Source organism: Notamacropus eugenii, chromosome 6, assembly GCF_028372415.1.
Source record: "Notamacropus eugenii isolate mMacEug1 chromosome 6, mMacEug1.pri_v2, whole genome shotgun sequence".
NCBI lineage: Eukaryota > Metazoa > Chordata > Mammalia > Diprotodontia > Macropodidae > Notamacropus > Notamacropus eugenii.
In genome coordinates this window covers 328,900,910-328,922,462 of record NC_092877.1, presented here as the reverse complement: position 1 = coordinate 328,922,462, position 21,553 = coordinate 328,900,910, and the positions used below count along the sequence as shown (strand labels likewise).

Sequence of the window (21,553 nt, the reverse complement as noted above, 5' to 3'; positions counted from 1 at the left end):
CCTAGAGTCAGAGGTCCTCTAAGTGGTGCAGTGGACAGAGTGCTTGGAGTTAGGAGGACCTGAGTTCCAATTTGGCCACAGATACTTCCTAGCTATGTGACCCTGAGCAAGTTACTTAACCCTGTTTGCTTCAGTTTTCTCATAAATGATCTGGAGAGGAAAATGGCAAATCATCCAGTATCTCTGTCTATAAAACCCCAAATGGGGTCATGAAGAGAACTGAAAAAGCAAATGAACCCACAATCTATAGCTGTTTTAATTTTAGAGCATAAATCTAGCCCTTGAAGATTTGGTTGTAAAAGGCAGTAAAAACTGGCGGTAGAGGGTTGGCCCCTGAATCAGGAAGACCTGGATTCAAATTTCACCTGAGACATATCACATGGTCGGGGTAGTCTTGGCAAGATTCTTAGCCTGTTAGAGGTTAAGACAATTCTCTTAGACCACAGATTTCAGAGCAGATGCCCTGCATTTGTAGAGGGCTTTCGTAGCATCATAGATTTAGAACTAGAAGGGACTTTCAAGACCATTTCCTGCATTTTACAGATGAGGAAACTGAGGCACAGGAATATTAATTGAATTGGCCAAGGTTACACAGTTAGTGATGCGAGCCTGGTTCTTCTTGAGCCCAAGTTTGGTGCACTATCCACTATACCAACCTCTCTCTTTTCTTTACTAAGATCTACCTAGTAATGATGAAGTTGCAGGTCTGGGAAAAAAAGAAAAAGATATTTGATTACAATAATCAAAGAAAAAGTAGCCCTCCTCTTTGTCCCTCAGATACATTTATTCATATAGATTGGTTTTTATTTTCCTTCTAGGTTATTTGACAATTGATCCTCAAAATTGCATATTTGTCTTAGAATCAAAGGATGAGATTGTAATGAAAATGTGATTAAAACAAGGGTTTTGTTTAATATCTTTCCTTTTTTTGATATGAGTAGGATAGAGGAGGAAATTAAGTATTGCAGTCTTTAAGACACATTTGCAATAGAAGAAGTAATAAGGATAAGATTTAATTACCTTTGTAATGAAAAAGTGTGAGTATCGCACAAACCCCTTGGTTTACCAGAAAGGCTCAATCTGCAAATTAGTCTTAGATTTTTAAAAAGTTGTTTTCTTCTTTTTTTCCATCTCTCTTCTCCATTCTTCTGCCTCCTTTCATGTCACTCTTACCCTCTTAACCAACACAATAAATACTTATGTATTTATTAACTATAAAATATTTATGAAACATTTAATAAGTATTATTAATTTTTATGTAAACCTTTTTAATGTAAATCTTTATTAAATACTATGTGCTAGATACTGTGCTAAGGTCTGGAAATCCAAATCCAAATCATAAAAGAATCCCTACTGTCAAGGAACATAAATACATGTATATGTATATGTAAAATAAACATTTAAAAATGAATATAAGCAAATACAAAGTTGTTAAGTAAAGGGTAGTTAGGGGAGGGGACAACACCAGTGGTTGAAGGAGGAGATCATGAAAGACTTCATGTGCAAGGTGAGGCTTGAGCTGTGTCATAAGGAAGAGGATTCTATCAGAGGAAGAGGAACAGGGAGTCCATTCCAAACATGTGGAACTGCCATTTTGAAGGGATGGAGATGAGAGATAGAGTGCTGGGTGTGATGCTTACAGAGGGGGCTACTTTAGGTGGATTGAAGAATGTGGCAGTGGAGAGTAAAACCCAACCAGAAGACTGTGGGTCTGCCAGAGCCAGGTTTCTACACCACCTCCTCATCCCTACCTTTCTGTGTAGCTCACCTTCACATGTAGTCTTCACCCATTCAGATGTAAGATCTTTGCCGCAGGGTTTGTTTTTCTTTCTTTCTTTTTCTTAGTCATGTCCCAGAAAACCCTTCTTCCTGGAAGATCCATTCAGCCTTGGAATTCACACCTCAGAATTACCCTCAGCCCCTGTGGCCCCTTCTTGGAGGCCCTCTGCTTAAGAAGGGCACTCAAGCCAGCCATTTCTCAGTCTTGGTGACTCTATGTGTTCTCTTCTGGACACCTTACTCTTTCTCCCCCTACCCCTTTTCTTCCCCCATTAGAATGTAAGAATCTTGAGGATAGGTACTCTTTTTTTTCTGCCTGTATCTGGCACTGTGTTAAGTACTTAAATGCTTGTTGACTGACTGATTTTTAATATTTGATTATCACAGTCCCTGGCACAAAGTAAGTACTTAATAAATGCTCATTCATTCATTCGTTCAAAAGATAAACAGAAGAATTTATACTCTGTCTTCTTGTACCTCTTCTCATTCCTCAGGAAAGTCATGTCTAAATCAAGGATGGAGCTTACTAGCTCTTGTAAAGAGAACCTTACGTTGTTTTCTTTTTTTTTAATTTTGGGTGAGGGTGGAAAAGGACACAGAGTTGTCATGGGGAATAGGAAGAGGAAGTTCTATTCAGTCAGTAGGCAGGTAGTCCTTTTTAGGTTGTCCTCACTCCATGCATGAATGGGGAAAGGGCTTCCTGCTTAGCATGATACAGAAGAGCATCTTTCTACTGAAGTCTTGGATTTAAGGAAGAGAAAAAGAACAAGTATTTTCTGCACGTTTCTTGGCTAAAGGGAGGAAGAAATTTGTGGCTGCACATGCAAGTAAGTACACAGGTGTTGAAAGGGCCAATATTGTCAGCATTTGAATGACGTGAGAAGAAATCCATTGGCTTTCCTACAGCTCTCCAATGAGTGTTGAGAAAGCCTTTTTTAAATTTCAAATGAAGTTTATTCTATTTTGAGATTATTTTTCACATTTTGAGCCTCGGCCAAAGGCTGTGGTCTTGCCTTCTGTTCTTGAAATTACCTCGGGACTGTTACTGTGTACTTTACAATGACGAAAGTTAAATTGGGCAAAATTGCTTTCCATTATGAAAAACCCCAAGCATTCTTCTCCCGACTTGATCAAAAGGAGGTTTAAACAAGTTAAGGCAATTACATGCTCACCTGGAAGTACCAAGTGCACTTCAGCATGCCTTGTTTACGTAATCAGTATATGATTGGGACGTCAACTGGCGGTGATTCAGCTTTGAGTGGGATAGTGAAACAATGGCAAGATGTAGCATTCTGCTGAATGGGATGATTCATTTAGAAGTTGGTCAAATGATTTTGTGGCCAGAAAAGCCTCTACCTTACTAGGCAAACAAAATTGATTTAAGAATCTTACCAGGAGCTAGTCTGATATACTCCTGAGAGCTCATGATGATCAACTGAATGGAAGAGTTGTCTTTGTGGGGGACAAGGGTTTTGTAGTAATGGTGGGAAGGTCAATGAAGGACTCACCCCTGGTTCCCACTCCTGCCTCCCACCACTGTTTTGGTTCTTTCTTTATCGGGATGGTTTCATAATGACATGATGGGAGTTATAGGGTCATAAAATCATAGATTTAGAGCTGGGAGAGACCGTAAAGCCATGGGATCCAACCCTTCATTCTTGCTGATATGAAAACTGAGGTTGAGAGAAGTTAAGTAATTTTCCCAGGGTCACACAGCTAGAAGTATCTGAGCTGAGATTTGAACCCAGGTCTTACTGAGTCCAAGTCCAGTATTCTATTGCTCTACCACCCAGAATGGACCAATTAGGAAGGTTATCTATCCCATCTGTATCATATTTTTCTATTTAGCCATCTATCTATCCATACATATGCAAATATAGATGAGGCAGACCTCTCTATGTGTGTGTATATATATCTAAATCTGTATATATTAATATCTGTGTTTAGATATATCTCTATACATCCATCCACTCATCCATCATCCATCATCCATCCATCTGTCCGTCTGTCCATCTGTCTATCTATCTTTACATCTTCTTTTGTTCAGTATTGTATCACTCTATGTGACTCTACATATATTTGTCTAAGGTGTTTCCTTGGCAAAGATACTGGAATGGTTTGCCATTTCCTCCTCTGGTATGTCCCCATTTTACAAATGTGGAACTATCGCAAATAGGGATTAAGTGACTTGCCCAGGGTCACAAAGCTAGTAAGAATCTGAGACTAGCTTTGAATTCAGATCTTCCTGACTCCAGGCCTGGTGCTATATCCACTGCATCACCTAGCTACCCCAGCATATACATTACATTTACATCTATCTATATAATTTGTTGTTTTTCAGTATTGTGTGACTTCATATGACCCTATAGATATTTGTCTAAGGTGTTTCCTTGGCAAAGATACTGGAATGGTTTATCATTTCCTTCTCTGGCATGTCCCCATTTTACAAATGAGATCATATAGCTACTAAGTGTCTGAGGGCAGATTTGAACTCAGGAAGATGAGCCTTCCTGACTCCAAGCACTATGCTCTATGCATTATGGCACCACCTAACTGCCCTCCAGATATCCTGAGATGAAGAAGGGGTAAATCAATCAACAAGTATTTATTAAGATATCGGTATGTGCTGATCTCTGTAGATACAAAGGAAAATGAACACAGGTACTATCCTAAGGGCATTACATTATAATAAGGGGGATAATATGTACATATTTAAGTGTACATGAAATACGTTCAAAGTAGATGCAGGAAAGCTTTGAGAGGAAGGCACCAGTATCTAGAAGGAAGGGTGTCCTCCATAAGGTTACATTTGAGCTGACTCTTGAAGGAAGTCAGGGATTCTAAGAGGTCTAGGTAAGGAGGGAGAACATTCCAGGCATCCTATGGAAATGGGACTTATGTGTGAAGGACCTCAAATAACTAGTATGATTGGAAGAGTGTGTAGAGGGGACAGAATTTAAAAAAGGTAAGAAAGGAAAGAAAATTAAGAAAGGAAAGGTAGGGAAGAGCCAGGTTGTAAAAAGCTTTACAAGCCAAACAGAGGACTTTGTATTTGATTGTGGAGGTAATAGGAAGCAGCTGGTTGCCACAGTGGTTAGAGTGCCAGGTCTGGTGTAAGAAGACCTGAGTTCATATCTGGTGTCAGATACTATATTTGTGACCCTGGGCAAGTCATTTAACTTCAACTTTTTTTTTCAATTTTACTCAACTGTAAAATGGGACTCATAATAGATAATATATATAAAGTTCCTGGTATGCAGTATATGCTCTGTAAATTCTTATGCCCTTCCCTTATAGGGACCATTTGGAGTTTATTGAGCATAAGAGGTGAGATAGTAATAAAAAAGAAAGTCACTCATTCTAATTCAGATAAAAGTCAGGGCTAGAGACCCTCTGTAGAAAGGAGACAAGAAATATTTCATAGTAGCTGCCTGAGAGGCTCTTTTGGATGAACCTGTGAAGCAGATGAAAGGAGAGATCAAAGAATGTATAGTCTAATTCTTAGAGAATCCTTCCCTGCATCCTGAAAGTTTGATTTTGAAAGAGCCTGTAAGCAATAGCAGGTAGTCAGGTTTGGACTGCTGGTTGTGTTATTTAATGTCAAAACTAAAAGAGAAAAAAAAGACAAAAGAAAAAAAGAGAAGAAAGGAGATGGAGATCTAAGCTTCCCTAGGAGGTAGACAAGGAGTAAGGTAGTGAGCACATGTTTGGGGTGGAGAGGTAGCTACCAAGCTGGAAAGATTTTGAGAACAGAACAACTATGTGTACTCCACTGGAGGAAGACACTTTCTGGTGATGGCAAATTATGAGAGTATCATCTGCTAAGGCATAGAGAGATTATCCATACTGATAAAATTAAGTATCTTTGAAATATGGCTATATGAAGTTTACTCTTTCTAAAAGTCACTTCATTGTTTTATGTTTCTCTATTGGATAGATGTGGTTGGAAATGATATAAATGAACACTATGGTTAAAAACATGTTTAAGGTTCTTATGGTAAATTAATTTCTACAACATAATTATAACTACTGATTTAATGACTTTACTGGACTCTTTGGTTCATTTCAAAAAGCATTTGCTAAACACCTAGTATGGGTTAGGCACAGTACTAGGTTCTGAAGCTCCCAATATATTTTTTGGGTTCTTTCCTGGGATCCAGTTTCTCTCCTTTCAGTTCCCTACTTCCCTTCAAAGCTCAGTACAAGCATTCTCCTACTTGAGTCCTTTCTTGATTCTCCAGCTGTTAGTTAGTGTCTCTCTCACCATTACCTTGTATTTATTTTGCAGACAATTAACATATATTTGCATTTCTCTTGCAGTTGAATGGAGACCCCTTGAATTCAAGAATTTTTGTATGTGTATCTCCATGACCTACATATCTATTCTTTGTAGATGCTTAAAATACTTGTTGATTTCTTGATTATTGTAGTGACTTAAATAGTAATGCAAAAAAAATGATGCTTAGTCATATCCTTTTCTATTTCTCCTTCGTCCCTCATGTCCCTTGTCCTCTATCTAACGTCATGGCACCTAGCTCAGCACCTTTAGTGCCTAGCCTAGTTCTTCGCACATAGTAGGTTGATTTGAATTAAATGAGTAAGGAGTATAAGTGAGTAGTTACCATCTTAGGAACACATTCAGTGTCTAGGAGTAATTCACTCCATTGTCACACTTCATCGTGTTTGTTGCAACAGTGTTTAGCACAAAGTAATTGTTCAATAAATATTAATCATTCATTCACAGTAGCTTGGAACCCTCTCCCTACCCCCATGTGGGCAAGTAGTTTTATATATAAGTATAGCTATGACATCATCGTTCTTGTGTAGTATGCTTAAATATATCCAAGAAAATATTGGCTAATTAATCTTAGATGCTGTAATACCCCCACCCCAAACCCAAACTCCCCCACCCCCAAAACCCCCTTTTTCTAGACAACAGGTAGCAGAATAAGTCCATCACTGTAACTTTTCTGGGTAATCCTGTCATAGTTTTTCATGGTCTACTAATGAATCCATCATATTCCATATAGAGTTTTGACATCTTGCACAGTAAGTAAGATAGTGTGATTTCTCTTTCAGACACATGTACAAAAAATATTTCTGACAAGATTTGATGTACTTTCTTTAAAAAAGAGAGAGATGAGATTGTGGTTAGTCCATTTATTTCCCAAAGGTTTTTTGTTTATTGATTTTTTCCTGAGTTATATTTTGGTGTTGATTTGCTTAAAAAGAAAATGAATATAATGAGGACTGGAGGGTGGTGGTGATACAGGAACTCCAAGACTGTGATTCCCTGCCTGGGCCATCTGGAGAGGAATTCATGGACTCAAGCATTGTTGAGGTCAAGGTAAAAATGGGCAAGAGTTCTTAGGGAACTTGCAACCTTAGAGGGGCATGGGTAAAGTTTATATAGGATATTCTACAGTGAAATATGTGCCAAATATTCTTACTAGGTCATTCAGGGAAGGATTAGGGAGTGGTTAAGGAGTGGTTAGTTCTTGAAAGAACATGCATTTTTGGTATCTGCTGTGTAGGTATTTTACCCAGAGTTCATTGGGAAATAGTCCAAGGTGGGGCTCCATGGAGGTGTTGTTTTCGGCCTGAAATGTCACTAAGTCAACCAATGGTCAGGGCTGACTGAGAAATACCCGGGCTGCCCCCATCAATGTCTTGTTAGACAAGATGAATGTAAGCAAGTATACACATGTCTAAGTCCAGGATACATGTGATTGGTCAGTGAGTAGTAAATAACTTTATGACTCAGTACACAGCCAGTTCAGTCAGTACACAGCTGGTTCAGACTAATAAGTTCTATAGGTGCAGCTGACTACTGTTATCAGGAAGGGAGATAATGTTTGTTGCTGGGGCAGACTATGTCCTTGGGCTGGAAGGAAACTGTCTGGGATAGTGTTTTGAAGCTAGGGAGAAATGTGATTTTTAAAGAGAAATGTGATTTTAGAATTGGGGTCCAAGAATATGCACCCAAGCATTCCATCAGAAATACCAGAGTGGATACAAGTGAGGTTTGAACTAGGGGTGGACCTTGGCTTTTAATGACTTGTGGCTGTCTCCAAAAAATCAAAACTAGCACAGTGCTTGGCATATAGTAAATGATATAGAAATGCCATTATTATCATTAAATTCTACCCTCCAAACGCAAAGACTTGCCCCCACTGAGGATCATAGGATTACTGATTTAGAGCTGGAAGAGAATGTAGGGATCATCTCTTGCAGTTAGGTAGCCCAGGAGATAAGAGTGTTGGGGTCAGGAAGACTTGAGTTTGAATACTGCCTTAGGTAGGTGCTAGCTATGTGACTCTGGACAATTTACCTAACCCGTCTCAGCCTTATCTGCTGAATACTTTGCAAATCGTAAAACACTTTATATATGTTATAACAGTAATGATAATGATGTTATTATAATTCTACCGTTCTAATATTAAAATGATAATGTTGCTATAATTCCCTCATTTTAAAGATGAGAAGCACAGTTACTTGTCCAAAGTCATTCAGTAAGCTTGGATTTGAACTTTCGTAATGACATTCCTCAAGCTCTGGAGATGAGTTGTTTACTAGAGTTCCAACAAAGTTTTGAATAGTGATGAAATCGTCAGAATAATTTTTGCCCTTTCCCAGGTGATTTTTGAAGAATAACACATGGTTTCTGGTGCATTTCATTTAAAAAAAAAGTTGGCTCCATTACTTTATAACACTATTTTATGTTTCATGGTTATTAGACTGAGAGAATTTGTAGTCTGGTTGTGGTCAGAGGACAATATGACAGTCTTGGAGTGAGGTTGCTGAATTTACCTCCTACCTCAGACACTTATTGGGTATATCTTAGCCTCAGTTTTCCCATCTATAAAATGGGGACAATAATCTTTGTGTATCATAGTCACTGTATTGTTATGCAGAAGGTACTTTGCAAACCTTAAAGCAATATCATTTAGAATTGTGAGAAACATACTTGAAATAAGTAGAGAAGAGTGTACAAAGCATTTGATAACTGTCTTAATTGACTCAGCTTATCTTTCTTTACAATTTCTTTTTGTTTTGTTTTGTAGGTCATTGGGAAATGTATTTTTTAATGCTTTAATAGTATTTTATTTTTTCTTCCAGTTACATGTCAAAAAAATTTTTTAGCATTCATTTTAACAAGATCTTCAGTTTCAAATTTTTCTTCCTCCCTCCCTCCAACCCCCTCTTCTGAAAGTGGTAGGCAGTGTGATATAATTTATACATGTGCTGTTGTGTAAAAATATTTTCATATTACTCACAGTTGTGAGAGAAGAAGCTCTGTTTATGACTTCTATGTAAATTGTGGTACACTGGAAAGAATGCTGGGTCTGGAGTATGAGACCATGGGTTTGAATCCTGTCCTATCATAGACTACCCTTGTGACTTTGGACCAGTACTTAACCTCTCTGGGATTCAATTTTCAAACATACATAGTGAAAGATCAGAGACATTAGTTGGTTTCCAAAGTCCTTTTTACTGCTAATCCTACAGTGAATCTACTATAATCCTACAATTCCTCCTGACTTCTTAGGATCTGTTATCAAGACAAACTGATCTGTGTACAAGCATCAACATCACCATCACCATCATCATCACCATCATCATCATCATCGCAATAGCTAGCATTTATATGGTACTGTAAGATTTACGGAACACTTTAAAAATATCTCATTTGATCCTTATAAGATCTCTGGGAGGTGGATGCCATTATACTCTGCTACTATCATCATATTATGAAATCCTCATTTTATAGGTAGGAAAACTGTCTGAGAGAAGTTAAGTGACTTGCCCAGGATCTCAAAGCTAGTGAGTGTCTGAGGCCAGATTTGAATTCGGGTCTTCCTGATTCTAGGCCCAGGGCAATAATCCCAACTTCCTATCATCCTTCATTAGCTCTGCCAATTACTCTCCCCAGCATCCATCCCACCTATGCTCCATCCCAGTTCCTATTCTCCCATGACAGACCTCTTTTTAATTAAAGATTTAAATTTATTTATTTCTAGTTTTCAACATTCATTTCCACAAGATTTTGAGTTCCAAAATTTCTCCTCATCTTTCTTCTTCCCCCACTCCGAGGTGTCATGCATTCTGATTGCCCCTTCCCCCAGTCTGCTCTCTCTTTTATTTATCCCTCCTCTTATCCCCTACCCCTTTACTTTCTTGAAGGGCAAGATAGATTTCTGTATCCCATTGCCTATATATCTTATTTCCCAATTGCATGTAAAAACAATTTTTTAACATTTGTTTTTAAAACTTTGAGATCCAAACTCTCTTCCTTCTTCCCTCCTTTGAGAAGTCAAGCAATTCAATATAGGTTATGCATGTGTAGTTATGCAAAATACCTCTGTAGTAGTCAGGTTGTGAAAGACTATATTTCCCTCTATCCTATCCTGCCCCTCAATTATTTTCTCCTTTGACTCTGTCCCTTTTCTAAAATGTTTGCTTCTGACTACCCTTCCCCCAATCTGCCCTCCCTTCTGTCATCCCCCTCTTATCCCCTTCCCTCCTACTTTCATATAGGGTAAGATACCCAATTGAGTGTGTATGTTATTCCCTCCTTAAGCCAAATCCAATGAGAGTAAGGTTCACTCATTCCTTCTCCCCTCTCCCCTCTTCTCCTCCACTGTGAAATCTTTTTCTTACCTCTTTTATGTGAGATAATTTACCCCATTCTGTCTCTCCCTTTTTCTTTCTCCCAAGATATTCTTCTCTCACCCCTTAGTGTGATATCATCACATCATATTTAACTCACCTTGTGCCATCTCTCTCTCTCTCTCTCTCTCTCTCTCTCTCTCTCTCTCTCTCTCTCTCTCTCTCTCTCTCTTTCTCTCTCTCTGTTCTCCAGCTACCCTAATATTGAGAAAGGTCTCATGAGTTATAAATATCATCTTTCCATGCAGGAATGTAAATAGTTAAACTTTAATAAGTCTTATTTCTCTTTCCTGTTTACCTTTTTATGCTTCTCTTAATTCTTGTATTTGAAAGTCAAATTTTCTATTCAGCTCTGGTCTTTTCATCAAGAATGCTTGAAAGTCTTCTATTTTATTGAATGTCCATTTTCCCCCCTGAAAGCTTTTACTCAGTTTTTCTGGGTAGGTGATTCTTGGTTTTAATCCTTGGTTTTCTGACCTCCTGAATATCTTATTCAAAGCCCTTTGATCCTTTAATGTAGAAGCTGCTAGATCATGTGATATTCTGATTGTATTTTCACAGTACTCTAATTATTTCTTTCTGGCTGCTTGCATTATTTTCTTCTTGACCTAGGAACTCTGGAATTTGGTTACAATATTCCTAGGAGTTTTCCTTTTAGAATTTCTTTCTAGAGGTGATTGGTTTCTTTCAATATCTATTTTACCCTCTGGTTCTAGAATATCAGGGCAGTTTTCCTTGATAATTTCTTGGAAGATGATGTGTAGGCTTTTTTTTTTGATCATGGTAGTCCAATTATTTTTAAATTGTCTCTTCTGGATCTGTTTGCAGGTCAGTGGTTTTCCCAATGAGATATTTTACATTGTCTTCTTTTTTTTCATTCTTTTGGTTTTGTTTTATAATTTCTTGATTTCTCATAAAGTCATTAGCTTCCATTTGCTCCATTCTAATTTTGAAGGAATTATTTTCTTCAGTGAGCTTTTGGACTTCCTTTTCCATTTGACCAATTCTGCTTTTTAAGGTATTCTTTCCCTCATTGCCTTTTTGGATCTCTTTTTCCATTTTCTTCAGTATTTTTGGGGTCTTCTTTAGGAAGCTGTTGACTTGCTTGTTTCTTGCATAACTCTCATTTCTCTTCCCAATTTTTGTTCTACTTCTCTTACTTGATTTTCATAATTCTTTTTGAGCTCTTCCATGGCCTGCAACCAATTCATATTCCTTTTGGAGGCTTTCGATGCTTTGACTCTACTGTCCTCCTCTGGTTGTATGCCCTGATTTTCCTTGTCACCAAAGTAAGATTCTATAGTCTGAATTCTTTTATAATGTTTACTCACTTTCCCATTCAAACACTTGACTTTCTAACTCTTTGTCAAGGTAAGACTTTGCTTCCAGTGGTTGTGGGTGTGGGTATGGGTGTGGGTGTAGTGTCCCAGGCTTCAGGGATTTTGTATCAGCTGCTGTATCCCTCACCATCTGTGGACCTAGAGTTCTGGAGGTAGCCTCTGCTACAGCTATAGGTGCTGCTGCCACAGCTCTGGGGCCAGATCCACCCAGATGGTGCACTACTCTTTCATCCAGGTCCCACAGAGTCTTTCCACTGACCTTTTTGGCATTTGTGGGTTGAGAAGTCTGGAAATTGCCACTGCTGCCAATGATTCTGTCCCCTGAGGCCTGCTCAGGCCAGTCTGTGCTGGTGCAACCCATGCCAGACTGTGCTCCACTCCCTGCCCAGTGTGAAAGACCCTCCCTGTAGACTTTTCAGGTTGTCTTGGGCTGGGGATTTGTTTCACTTTGTCATTGTGTGGGTTCTGTAACTCTAGATTTTGTTTAGACTCATTTTTTTGCAGGTATTTGGAGAGCTTTGGGGGAGAACTCAGGAAAGTCCCTGCTTTTACTCTGCAGTCTTGGCTCTGCCTCCTGACTCTTTCACTATGTCCTTTGGAACCTTCTGTCTATAATTAGCAAACTCCCCTCTGTCTTGTATCTCTTACCCCTTCACTCACACCTCCATTTACCATGGCCCATTTTCATAAAGGCAGCACAGTATGATGGAAAGACATCTTGGTACAATCAAAAGAACCCTAGTTCTGGAGTTGCAGTGTCAAGTTTAAATCCTGCTTTGGATGCTGCTTTTGTGAGTGGGGACATCCTAAATCTAGGATCCTTTGGACTTTGAAAGCATATGTGAGAGATGATAACTCTGACCTCTTTTTGACATTATTCCTTGGGACTAACATGGGTGGACCTTGGCAGTGACTTAGGATAATTATTCCTATGTAAAAAAACCTCTTAAAAGTAGAAAAAGCCAGTTCTCCCCATCTTTACTATCCAGGAAGTCTTCAGTTTGATGTTGCATTTCTACAGTGTACAAGTGTGTCCATTTAAAAAAATAATTAATTTATTTTTAGTTTTCAACATTCACATCCACAAGATTTTGAGTTCCAGATTTTCTCTCCATCTCTGCCCTCCGCCCACCCCAAGACATCATACATTCCAATTGCCCCTTCCCCTAATCACACCTCTCCCTTTTCTCATCCCCTTCCACTCTATTTTCTTGTAGGACAAGATAGATTTATATATCCCATTGCCTGTATGTCAGATTTCCCAGTTACATGTAAAAACAATTTTTAACATTCATTTTTAAAACTTTAAGTTCCAGCATCTCTCTCTTCCTCCCTCCCCTCCCATCTACACTGAGAAGGCAAGTAATTCTATATAGGTTATACATATATAGTCATTCAAAAGACTTACATAACAGTCATGATGTGAAAAACTAACTATATTTTTCTCCATCCTATCCTGCCCTCCATTTATTCTATTCTCTCTTTTGATCCTTTCCCTCCTCAAAAGTATTTACTTCTAATTGATCCCTCCTCCCATTTGCCCTCCCTTCTATTATCCCCCCCTCTCTTATCCTCTTTCTCCCTACTTTCCTGTAGTGTAAGATAGATTTTCATACCAAATTGACTGTGCCAATTGTGGCCTCCTTAAGCCAAATCTGATGATAGTAAGATTCACTCTTTCTCTCTCCCCTCTTCCCCTTCATTGAAAAAGCTTTTTCTTGCCCGTTTGATGTGAGAGATAATTTACCCCATTCTATTTCTCCCTTTCTTCTCTCAACATATTCCTCTCTCACCCCTTAATTTTATTTTTTTAGATATCATTCCTTTATATTCAACTCATCCTGTTCCCTCTGTCTATATGTGTATAATCCCTCCAACTACCCTAATACTGAGAAAAGTCTCAAGAGTTACAAATATTATCTTTCCATGCAGGAATGTAAATAGCTCAACTTTAGTAAGTCCCTTATGATTTCTCTTTTCTGTTTCCTTTTTCATGCTTCTCTTTATTCTTGTGTTTGAAAGTAAAATTTTCTATTCATCTCTGGTTTTTTCATCTAGAATACTTTAAAGTCCTCTATTTCACTGAATGACAATTTTTCCCCTGAAGTATTATATTTAATTTTGCTGTGAAGGTGACTCTTGGTTTTAATCCAAGCTCCTTTGACCTCTGGAATATCATATTCCAAGCCCTCTGATCTTTTAATATAGAAGCTGCTAGATCTTGTGTTATCCTGATTGTGTCTCCTTATTACTTGAACTCTTTTTTTTTGGCTGCTTGCAATATTTTCTCCTTGACCTGGGAGTTCTGGAATTTGGCTACAATATTCCTAGGAGTTTTCCTTTTGGGATCTATTTCAGAAGGTGATCAGTGGATTCTTTCAACATCTATTTTACCCTCTGGTTCTAGAATATCAGGGCAGTTTTCCTTGGTAATTTCTTGAAAGGTGATGTCTATGCACTTTTTTGATCATGGTTTTCAGGTAGTCCAATAATTTCTAAATTATCTTTCCTGGATCTATTTTCTAGGTCAGTTGTTTTTCCAATGAGATTTTTCACATTGCTTGCTATTTTTTTCATTCCTTTGGTTTTGTTTTATAATCTCCTGATTTTTCATAAAGTCATTTAGCTTCCACCTGCTCTATTCTCATCTTTAAGGAATTATTTTCTTCATTGAGCTTTTGGACATCCTTTTCCATCTGGTTAATTCTCCTTTTTAAGGCATTCTTCTCCTCTTTGGCTTTTTGGATTAGTCTGTTTTTTTATGTTGTTATTTTCTTCAGCATTTTTGGGTCCCTTTTAGCAAGTTATTGACTCATTTTTCATGACTTTCTTGAATCTCTCTCTTTTTTCTTCCCAATTTTTGCTCTACTTCTCTTACTTGATTTTCAAAATCCATTTTGAGCTCTTCTATGGCCTGAGATGAATTCATATTTTTCTTGGAGGCTTTGGATGTAGAAACTTTGACTTTGTTGTCTTCTTCTGTTTGTATATTTTGGTCTTGTTACCAAAGTAAGATTATGCAGTCTGATTTTTTTCCTGTTTTTGCTCATTTCCCCAGTCAATTGCTTGACTTTTGAGCTCTTTGTCAAGGTGTTTCTCTGCTTCCAGTAGGGGGTGGGGAGTTTACCGTCAGCTGCTTGATCCCTCCACAATCTGTGGGCATTGAGTTCCAGAAACAGCTGCTGCTGCTATTGCTGCTGCTGCAGCCTCTATGGGCTCTTCACCCCTCTTTGCCCCTTCCCTGGGGCTGGGGCCAGACCATTCTACTCTCTCACACAGGTCAGACAGGTTTTTCCCACTGACCTTCCAATTTGTCCTCAGCATTTTGGGGTTGTGAAGTCTGGAAGCAGTCACAGGTGCCAGAGATTCAGTCCCTCCTTAGTTCGTAGGTTCTGTTTGTGCTGGCATGGCCTATGCTGCACTGCACTTGGCTCCCAGTGTAGTATGATAGGTGTTTCCTCTGGACCTTCCAGGCTGTCTTGGGCAGGAGATTTGTTTCACTCCATCACTCTTTGGGTTCTGCAGCTCCAGAATTTTAGAGTCATTTTTTACAGGTATTTACTGGATTTCGGGGGAGAGTGTTAGCAAGTCTCTGCTTCTACTCTGCCATCTTGACTCTGCCCCAAGTGTGCCCATTTCACCAATAGGCACAACTTTATGATCTTTTTCATAAGTCCTTACTGTCCTTTGCATTCCCCTTGTGAAGTAGTAATTGTCTCTCCACATTCCACTGAAAGGTTGCTTGACACTCAGGTCATGAGAAAAGTCATGATGTTTTACTCTTTCCTTTTGCCATTTCGTTTATTGACCTACTTAAAGACCAAAACCAACTGAGTATACCTTAAAAGATAGATTATTCCTCCTGTGAGACCTTCTTGTTAATTTTTAATGCTTCATGATGTCCTGTTTCCAGTGAGAAATAGTTGTTAGTTCACCTCAACTAATTAAGACAGCAGCCCTGTGATTTCAATTAAGGAATAAGAAGTGGGAATAACTAAGTCCTTGTCAAACATTACTTTCCTGCAATACTTTTAAAAGAATAAAAAGGGAAAAATATGTGGAAAGCCTATTTTTATTTTTAATGTTTTCCACCAAATTTCTCCCAATGCACTTTTCCATTACAGTGTGAAATGAAACTCAAATGACAGGTTGACAAGGTCTAATACATGTATTTTAGTGACCTCCCATTCTGGCTTAAAAGGAGTGATAAGTGGGACCCATTGAAATGGAGGGAATGCTGTGGAACCATTATTGACTTCATTAAATGTGTTTATGACACGTCTGTCAGTTTCTGGGTTGGTGCCCCGTACTGTATAAGCAAGTTAAATTGGTGGAGTTGTGATTTCTGGAAAGCTTACCATCAAAAAATGGACTGAAGTGGTATGAACAAATAAAAAACCCCTTTATCTAACCTTGATGCCCCACAGGGATAACTTGGGAAGGAATTTGACAAGGTGGAGAAGGGGGGATAGTTGTGACATAGGAAAGTAAATGTAGAAGTCATGTCTTATTAGCTGTGAAGCCGTTCACTCCTGGGCAGTGACTCAACTACATTGGGGAGAAAACATTTTCCAAGTCTCATTAGAGACCAGTCTAGAAGTGTTACATGACCAGGCTGCAGTATAGCCTGGCTTGTCATCCCAGTCCGCCTAATGATCCCTGTTAGTGCCCCAGCAGTCATTCTGGCCGTACTATTCGTGAGCATGAAAAGACCTGAGGTGATTGGATGGGATGTGCTGTAGTCTTAAACATTGATAGTCTACTACACAGGAAATGAACCAGTGCATTATTTTGTAATTAGGAAATGTACATGAGTAAATGAGTATTTTTGATGAGAAAATGAGAAATCCACCAAGGTGATACAATCAGGCTTCACTGATGTAGTTACATTTTCTCAGTTCAGAAAAATGCTTCTGGCTGTTTTCCTCGGTATTACCATCAAATAACAATGTATATTTAAATATATTTCAAATCCTCTCACATGGAAAAGGGATTAGCCTTACTCTGTTTGGCACCAGTCATCAGAATGAGAAACAGTGGGTAGAAGCTCAAAAGAGACAATTTTTAGTCTTGAAAGGAAATGCTTCCCAAGTGTTGGAGCTATCCCAAACCTTAGGTGATGGTGAGCTCCTCTTCCACAGACGGCTTTGAGCAAAGGGTCTACACCACTAATTTTGGTATGTCATAGAGGGGATTCTTGGTCAGCCTTGGGATAGATTGCATGATCTCTCAGGTCCTTCATATGCTGAGATTCTATAATTCTGTAACCCTTGCTGTTTCCTGCTTCAATTAGTGGGTTTAATTATATAGTTTAAAATCAGAGAGTTAATGACCAAATGAAATATTAATTAACATAATATTTGCTGATCACCTGCTATGTTAAATTTCATTGTCTTTGCCAGACTAGAATACTACTTTGATGGTGTTTTCTATCTTACTAGTGTGACAGCTTATCTGACCTTTTCTCAAAGGAAAAAAAATGTTCCCTTTTCTTTCCAGGTTTCGTGAATGATTCTGTTAGTAAATGCATCGTGGCTTTGCGCTTGACTGTGGTCGTGAAGGTCAGCACCTGCGTGCCAGTGGATAGCAAATCATCTGATATGCAGTGTTCTGGAAAGGGAAAATGTACCACCACACCAGCAGAGGTGAGGAAGGGGGAATTTTTCTATTTTATACAGTATATATTCATTACTAAAAATCTGATATATTTCCGTTTTCATGTGTATCTATACAATGATTGTATGGGCAGATTTTTTGAAATAATTAAGCGATAATTATAAAATGCACTTAAATAGGCATCATGGTATATAATATGTGTGATGTGGGTTACAGTGCTGGACTTAGAGTCAAGAAGACCTGGGTTCGGATCCTGATTTTGACATTTACTAGGTAAATTACTTAACCCCTCAGAATACCAATCAACTGCCTGATTTATCTACGAAGTTATAGATGGGTGGTGACCTACATTTGTTGAAGCTATTCCCAACCTGGGATTCCTTACTCTCCATACAATCACAGATTCCTCATGTACAAGCATAGAATGCTGGCAATTAGACTGGATATATGCTTTGATGGAAGAGATGGATTTGTGAGAATGGGCATATATACTCCAACTGGCAGCAGATTCTCTGAGAGAGAAGAGGAGGTCTAGGGCCATACCTTTCCCTTTCATTTTTTAAACCCTCTGATGACAAATATAGTAACTACTTCCCTAAATTTTTAGGAGCTCTTCTGATGCTTAAATAATAGGCTGTCCCCTTCTCCTCTAATAGCTGAGATCATTGTTGGAAAGGGAAGTGTGGGAGGCTGTGGAAGAGAGGAATCTTTTAAACATACACCTTCTATCTCCTTTCTTCTTCTGATGGTTCTTGATAAGAATTCATAGAAGCATGAAGTTAGAAAGGACCTTGGAGATCAACTAGTCCAGCTTCCCACCTAATGCTGGACTCCTCTCTACCATGTTGCAAATATATCATTATGCAGCTTCTGTTTGAGCACATCTAGTGACAGGGAGCTCACTACTGCTAAAGGATCCCATTCTACTTTTGAATATCCATTTTCCCCCTTTATTATCTCATATTATTGCACTTCTTCTAGCTCAATCTTCATAAATGTTACAAGTATTTCTACCTAAACTGCTGTGAAGTAGGAGCCAGAGCCTCCTAATCTTTTAAGGATTCTTATAGCCCACTGATGTTGGCCTTTCCATGACTTCTCATCCTATGCAACTCTTGTCCACTGATGAAACAGCAGCCTCCCTTGAAGGAAAGGGTTTGCTCTCTCCCCCTTTCCCCCAGAGGTATCCCTACTGGGCATCATATAACACAAAGAGGTCAAAGAAATGTCTCATATACATCAAAATATTTATAGCAGCACTTTTTGTGGTAGCACAAACCTGGAAACAAACCAGAAAGCCATCCACTGGGGAACAGCTAACCATATTGTGGCACATAGATATAATGGGATATTTCTCCATCAAAAGAAACGAGCATATAATAATTTAAAGAAGCATGGGAAACCTTGTATGAACTGATTTGGCATGAAATAGACAAAACCAAATGAACAGAAAGTACAAAAAATGAAACTGAACACTAGGTCACTAGAATGATGAGTTAAGTAGAAGGGGTGTGGCATATTACATATGCACTCATGTGTAGTTCATGTGTTGGTTTTTCTGAATTCTTATTTTTTTTATTTTTTTAATCTGTGTTATGTTAAGAAAGGAATAAGCACTTCTTTAGTGCCAGGCACTGTGCTAAGCATTTTACAAATATTATCTGTTTTTATTCTCCCAACAACCCTGTGAGATAGATACTGTTATTATTGTTGCTGTTTTACTGTTGAGGAAACTGAGACACTCATAAGTTAAGTGACTTGTCCAGGGTCACTCTGGTAAGGATCTGAGGTTGCATTTGAATGCCAGTCTTCTTGACTCCATGTCTATTACATTGTTGCCTCATTTGTATTAAAAGGTAAGGGATGGGGGTGGAATATATTCAGAAATGAAGGGATATAAAAACAAAATATCCATAAGGTAAGATTAAAAATCTGAGAAAGAAAAATAGATATTGCTTTCTGGGTTTAGAGATAGTAGCTTCTGCATTTTTTTTGGAATAGCTGAACATGTCAAAATCAGTAACATTGAGAATTAGGAGAGGAAGCTTAGGATAGGAGATGTAATAAGGTCCAGTGCGGGGAGCCAGCAATCCTGCTTGAACCACTTTCTGGGTAACCTTAGTTAATCCATCGCTCTGGGACTGTTGTTTCATCAGTAAAGGAGAGGTTTGGACAAGCTGGTGGTCTTTCCAGCTCCAACAATCTACAAAACTGATATTTTGTATTTGTATAAATTGTATCATAGAATTTAATGTTGTATTACATTATTAATGAACACGTTAGTGTGTGACTTCTCGCAGTCCTCCCTCACTTAACTCTGATTCACTTGAAAGTCATGGCATCACCTTCCTGATGCCTGGTCATCTTTGAGAATGAAGGGCAAACAACAGTAACAACAATGAATTATGTTTACAGTAATGATTTGATACAATTTAATATTGTGTTCCTGAAAAAATCATCTGTAGGGGGCAGAAGTTAGCCATGAAACTGGACAGGCAGCTCTGGCTGAGGCTTTGTCGTGACTCAAAATCTTTGTCCAAGAGATAAAAGAGCACAAATAAGAGCCAGAGCCGGAACATATTCTTGCTTTAGGGCAGATGAACGGGACTGAGGCCAAAAGGTGAAAGAAACCCAAGGAGAAGATTTCTTTTCCATCAGATAAACTTTTAGATTCCACTGTCTTACTTCTCAGCCAATTTGGAAGATTTTCTTCCCTCTCCTTGGGGAAGCCTCGTTAATCAATATACCCTGTAGCAAAGGAGAGGATATGCAGTGCTTTTCTCTGACTGTGGTAAAAAATAGACAGGAAGAAAAAGAACCCCACCAAAATCGCAGGAAAAGCTTTTCCTTATGGACAATGGAAACTATAAGCTCCTTGAGGGTAGGGACAGTTCTCACTTTTGTCTTTGCAGCCCATGTTATGTAACAGAGATCACAATGGACAGTCATATGGTAGGTGTAAGCAGGCTACAACATAAAGAACTTTGAAGAGCATAGGATCATAGATTTTGAGCTGGAAGAGTCCTTAGAGACCATTGAGTCCAACCTCTATTTTACAGATGAAGAAATTGAGACCAAGAGAGGATCACACAGCTGGAAAGATTAAAAAGCAAGATCTGAAATCAGATCTTCCTGACTCGAAGTCTGACACTCTAGCTACTCTGCCACATAGCTACCTCAGGATCCTAGCGTCATGTATTTATTTAGGTCTGGAAGGGAATTAAGAACTCTTCGAGTCCCACCCCCTCATTCTATAGGTGAGGAAACTCAGGCCCAGAGAAGTTAAAACCATAGAGGCGGAACATAGCAGAGCTAGAATTTCAGCCCAGCTTTTCTGACTCTAAAAACCATACTTTTTCCATTATACCACACTGCCTCTTTCGGGATTTTAATATATTTTAAGGTAGGAAGAGGATAAAGGTGGATAATGTGGTAAGAGTACATCAGGATGTGAGGAAAAATCATAAATGGTTTCCAGTATACTGGGTGGACTCCTTTTGGCAAAGCTCTAGAAGGACATGGACAAGGGACGTGGGACAGTACGCATGGATGAATTGTGACCTATGTTGCTGGAGGAAACATCCCAATCTGTGAGATCCCAGAGCCACATGAGTATCCATATTGTTTAGCGTGGTGTCTGGCACATTGTAGATATTGAATAAGTACAATCAAATTGAATTGAATCAGAAGCATCTGGAGACCATGGTGGAGATGGTACCATTAGAGATATAAAATGAGCAAACAATGGACCACATCCAACCCAGAATCATTCAGTTCAATTTAACATCCACCGAGTGCAGAGAATTGGGCTTATTGTTGGGAAAAATTGTAGTCACTAGATGGAGAGCTGAAAGAGACCTCAGAAGCCATCAAGTCTGACCCTCTCTTTTAACAGATGGGGAAACTAATAGCCAAGGATTTAAGGAATTTGCCTAAGGTTGTACTAGTAGTAAACAGCGGAGGTGGGGGACTTTGAGCATCAGACTTGAACACATATCCTCTGACTCCATGATGTTTTCTTTACTTCCCAGCTCTTAGATCATATGACCTTTAGTGAGCTAGAAGGGACCTTAGAGAACAATTCCTTATAGATCAATTGATCCAATTTTATGGATGAGGAAATTGATACTTATAGAAGCTAATTATCT

At 38.7% G+C, this 21,553-nt stretch overlaps 1 protein-coding gene across 1 annotated transcript in view; it reads left to right on the top strand.

Moving 5' to 3' along the window:
- DNER (delta/notch like EGF repeat containing) overlaps positions 1–21,553 on the top strand; it is a 351,957-nt gene that overhangs the window by 167,782 nt on the left and 162,622 nt on the right. The window contains exon 5 of the mRNA XM_072618085.1: positions 17,289–17,434. Coding sequence (XP_072474186.1) covers positions 17,289–17,434 — 146 coding nt within the window. The remainder of the gene's footprint in view (positions 1–17,288; positions 17,435–21,553) is intronic.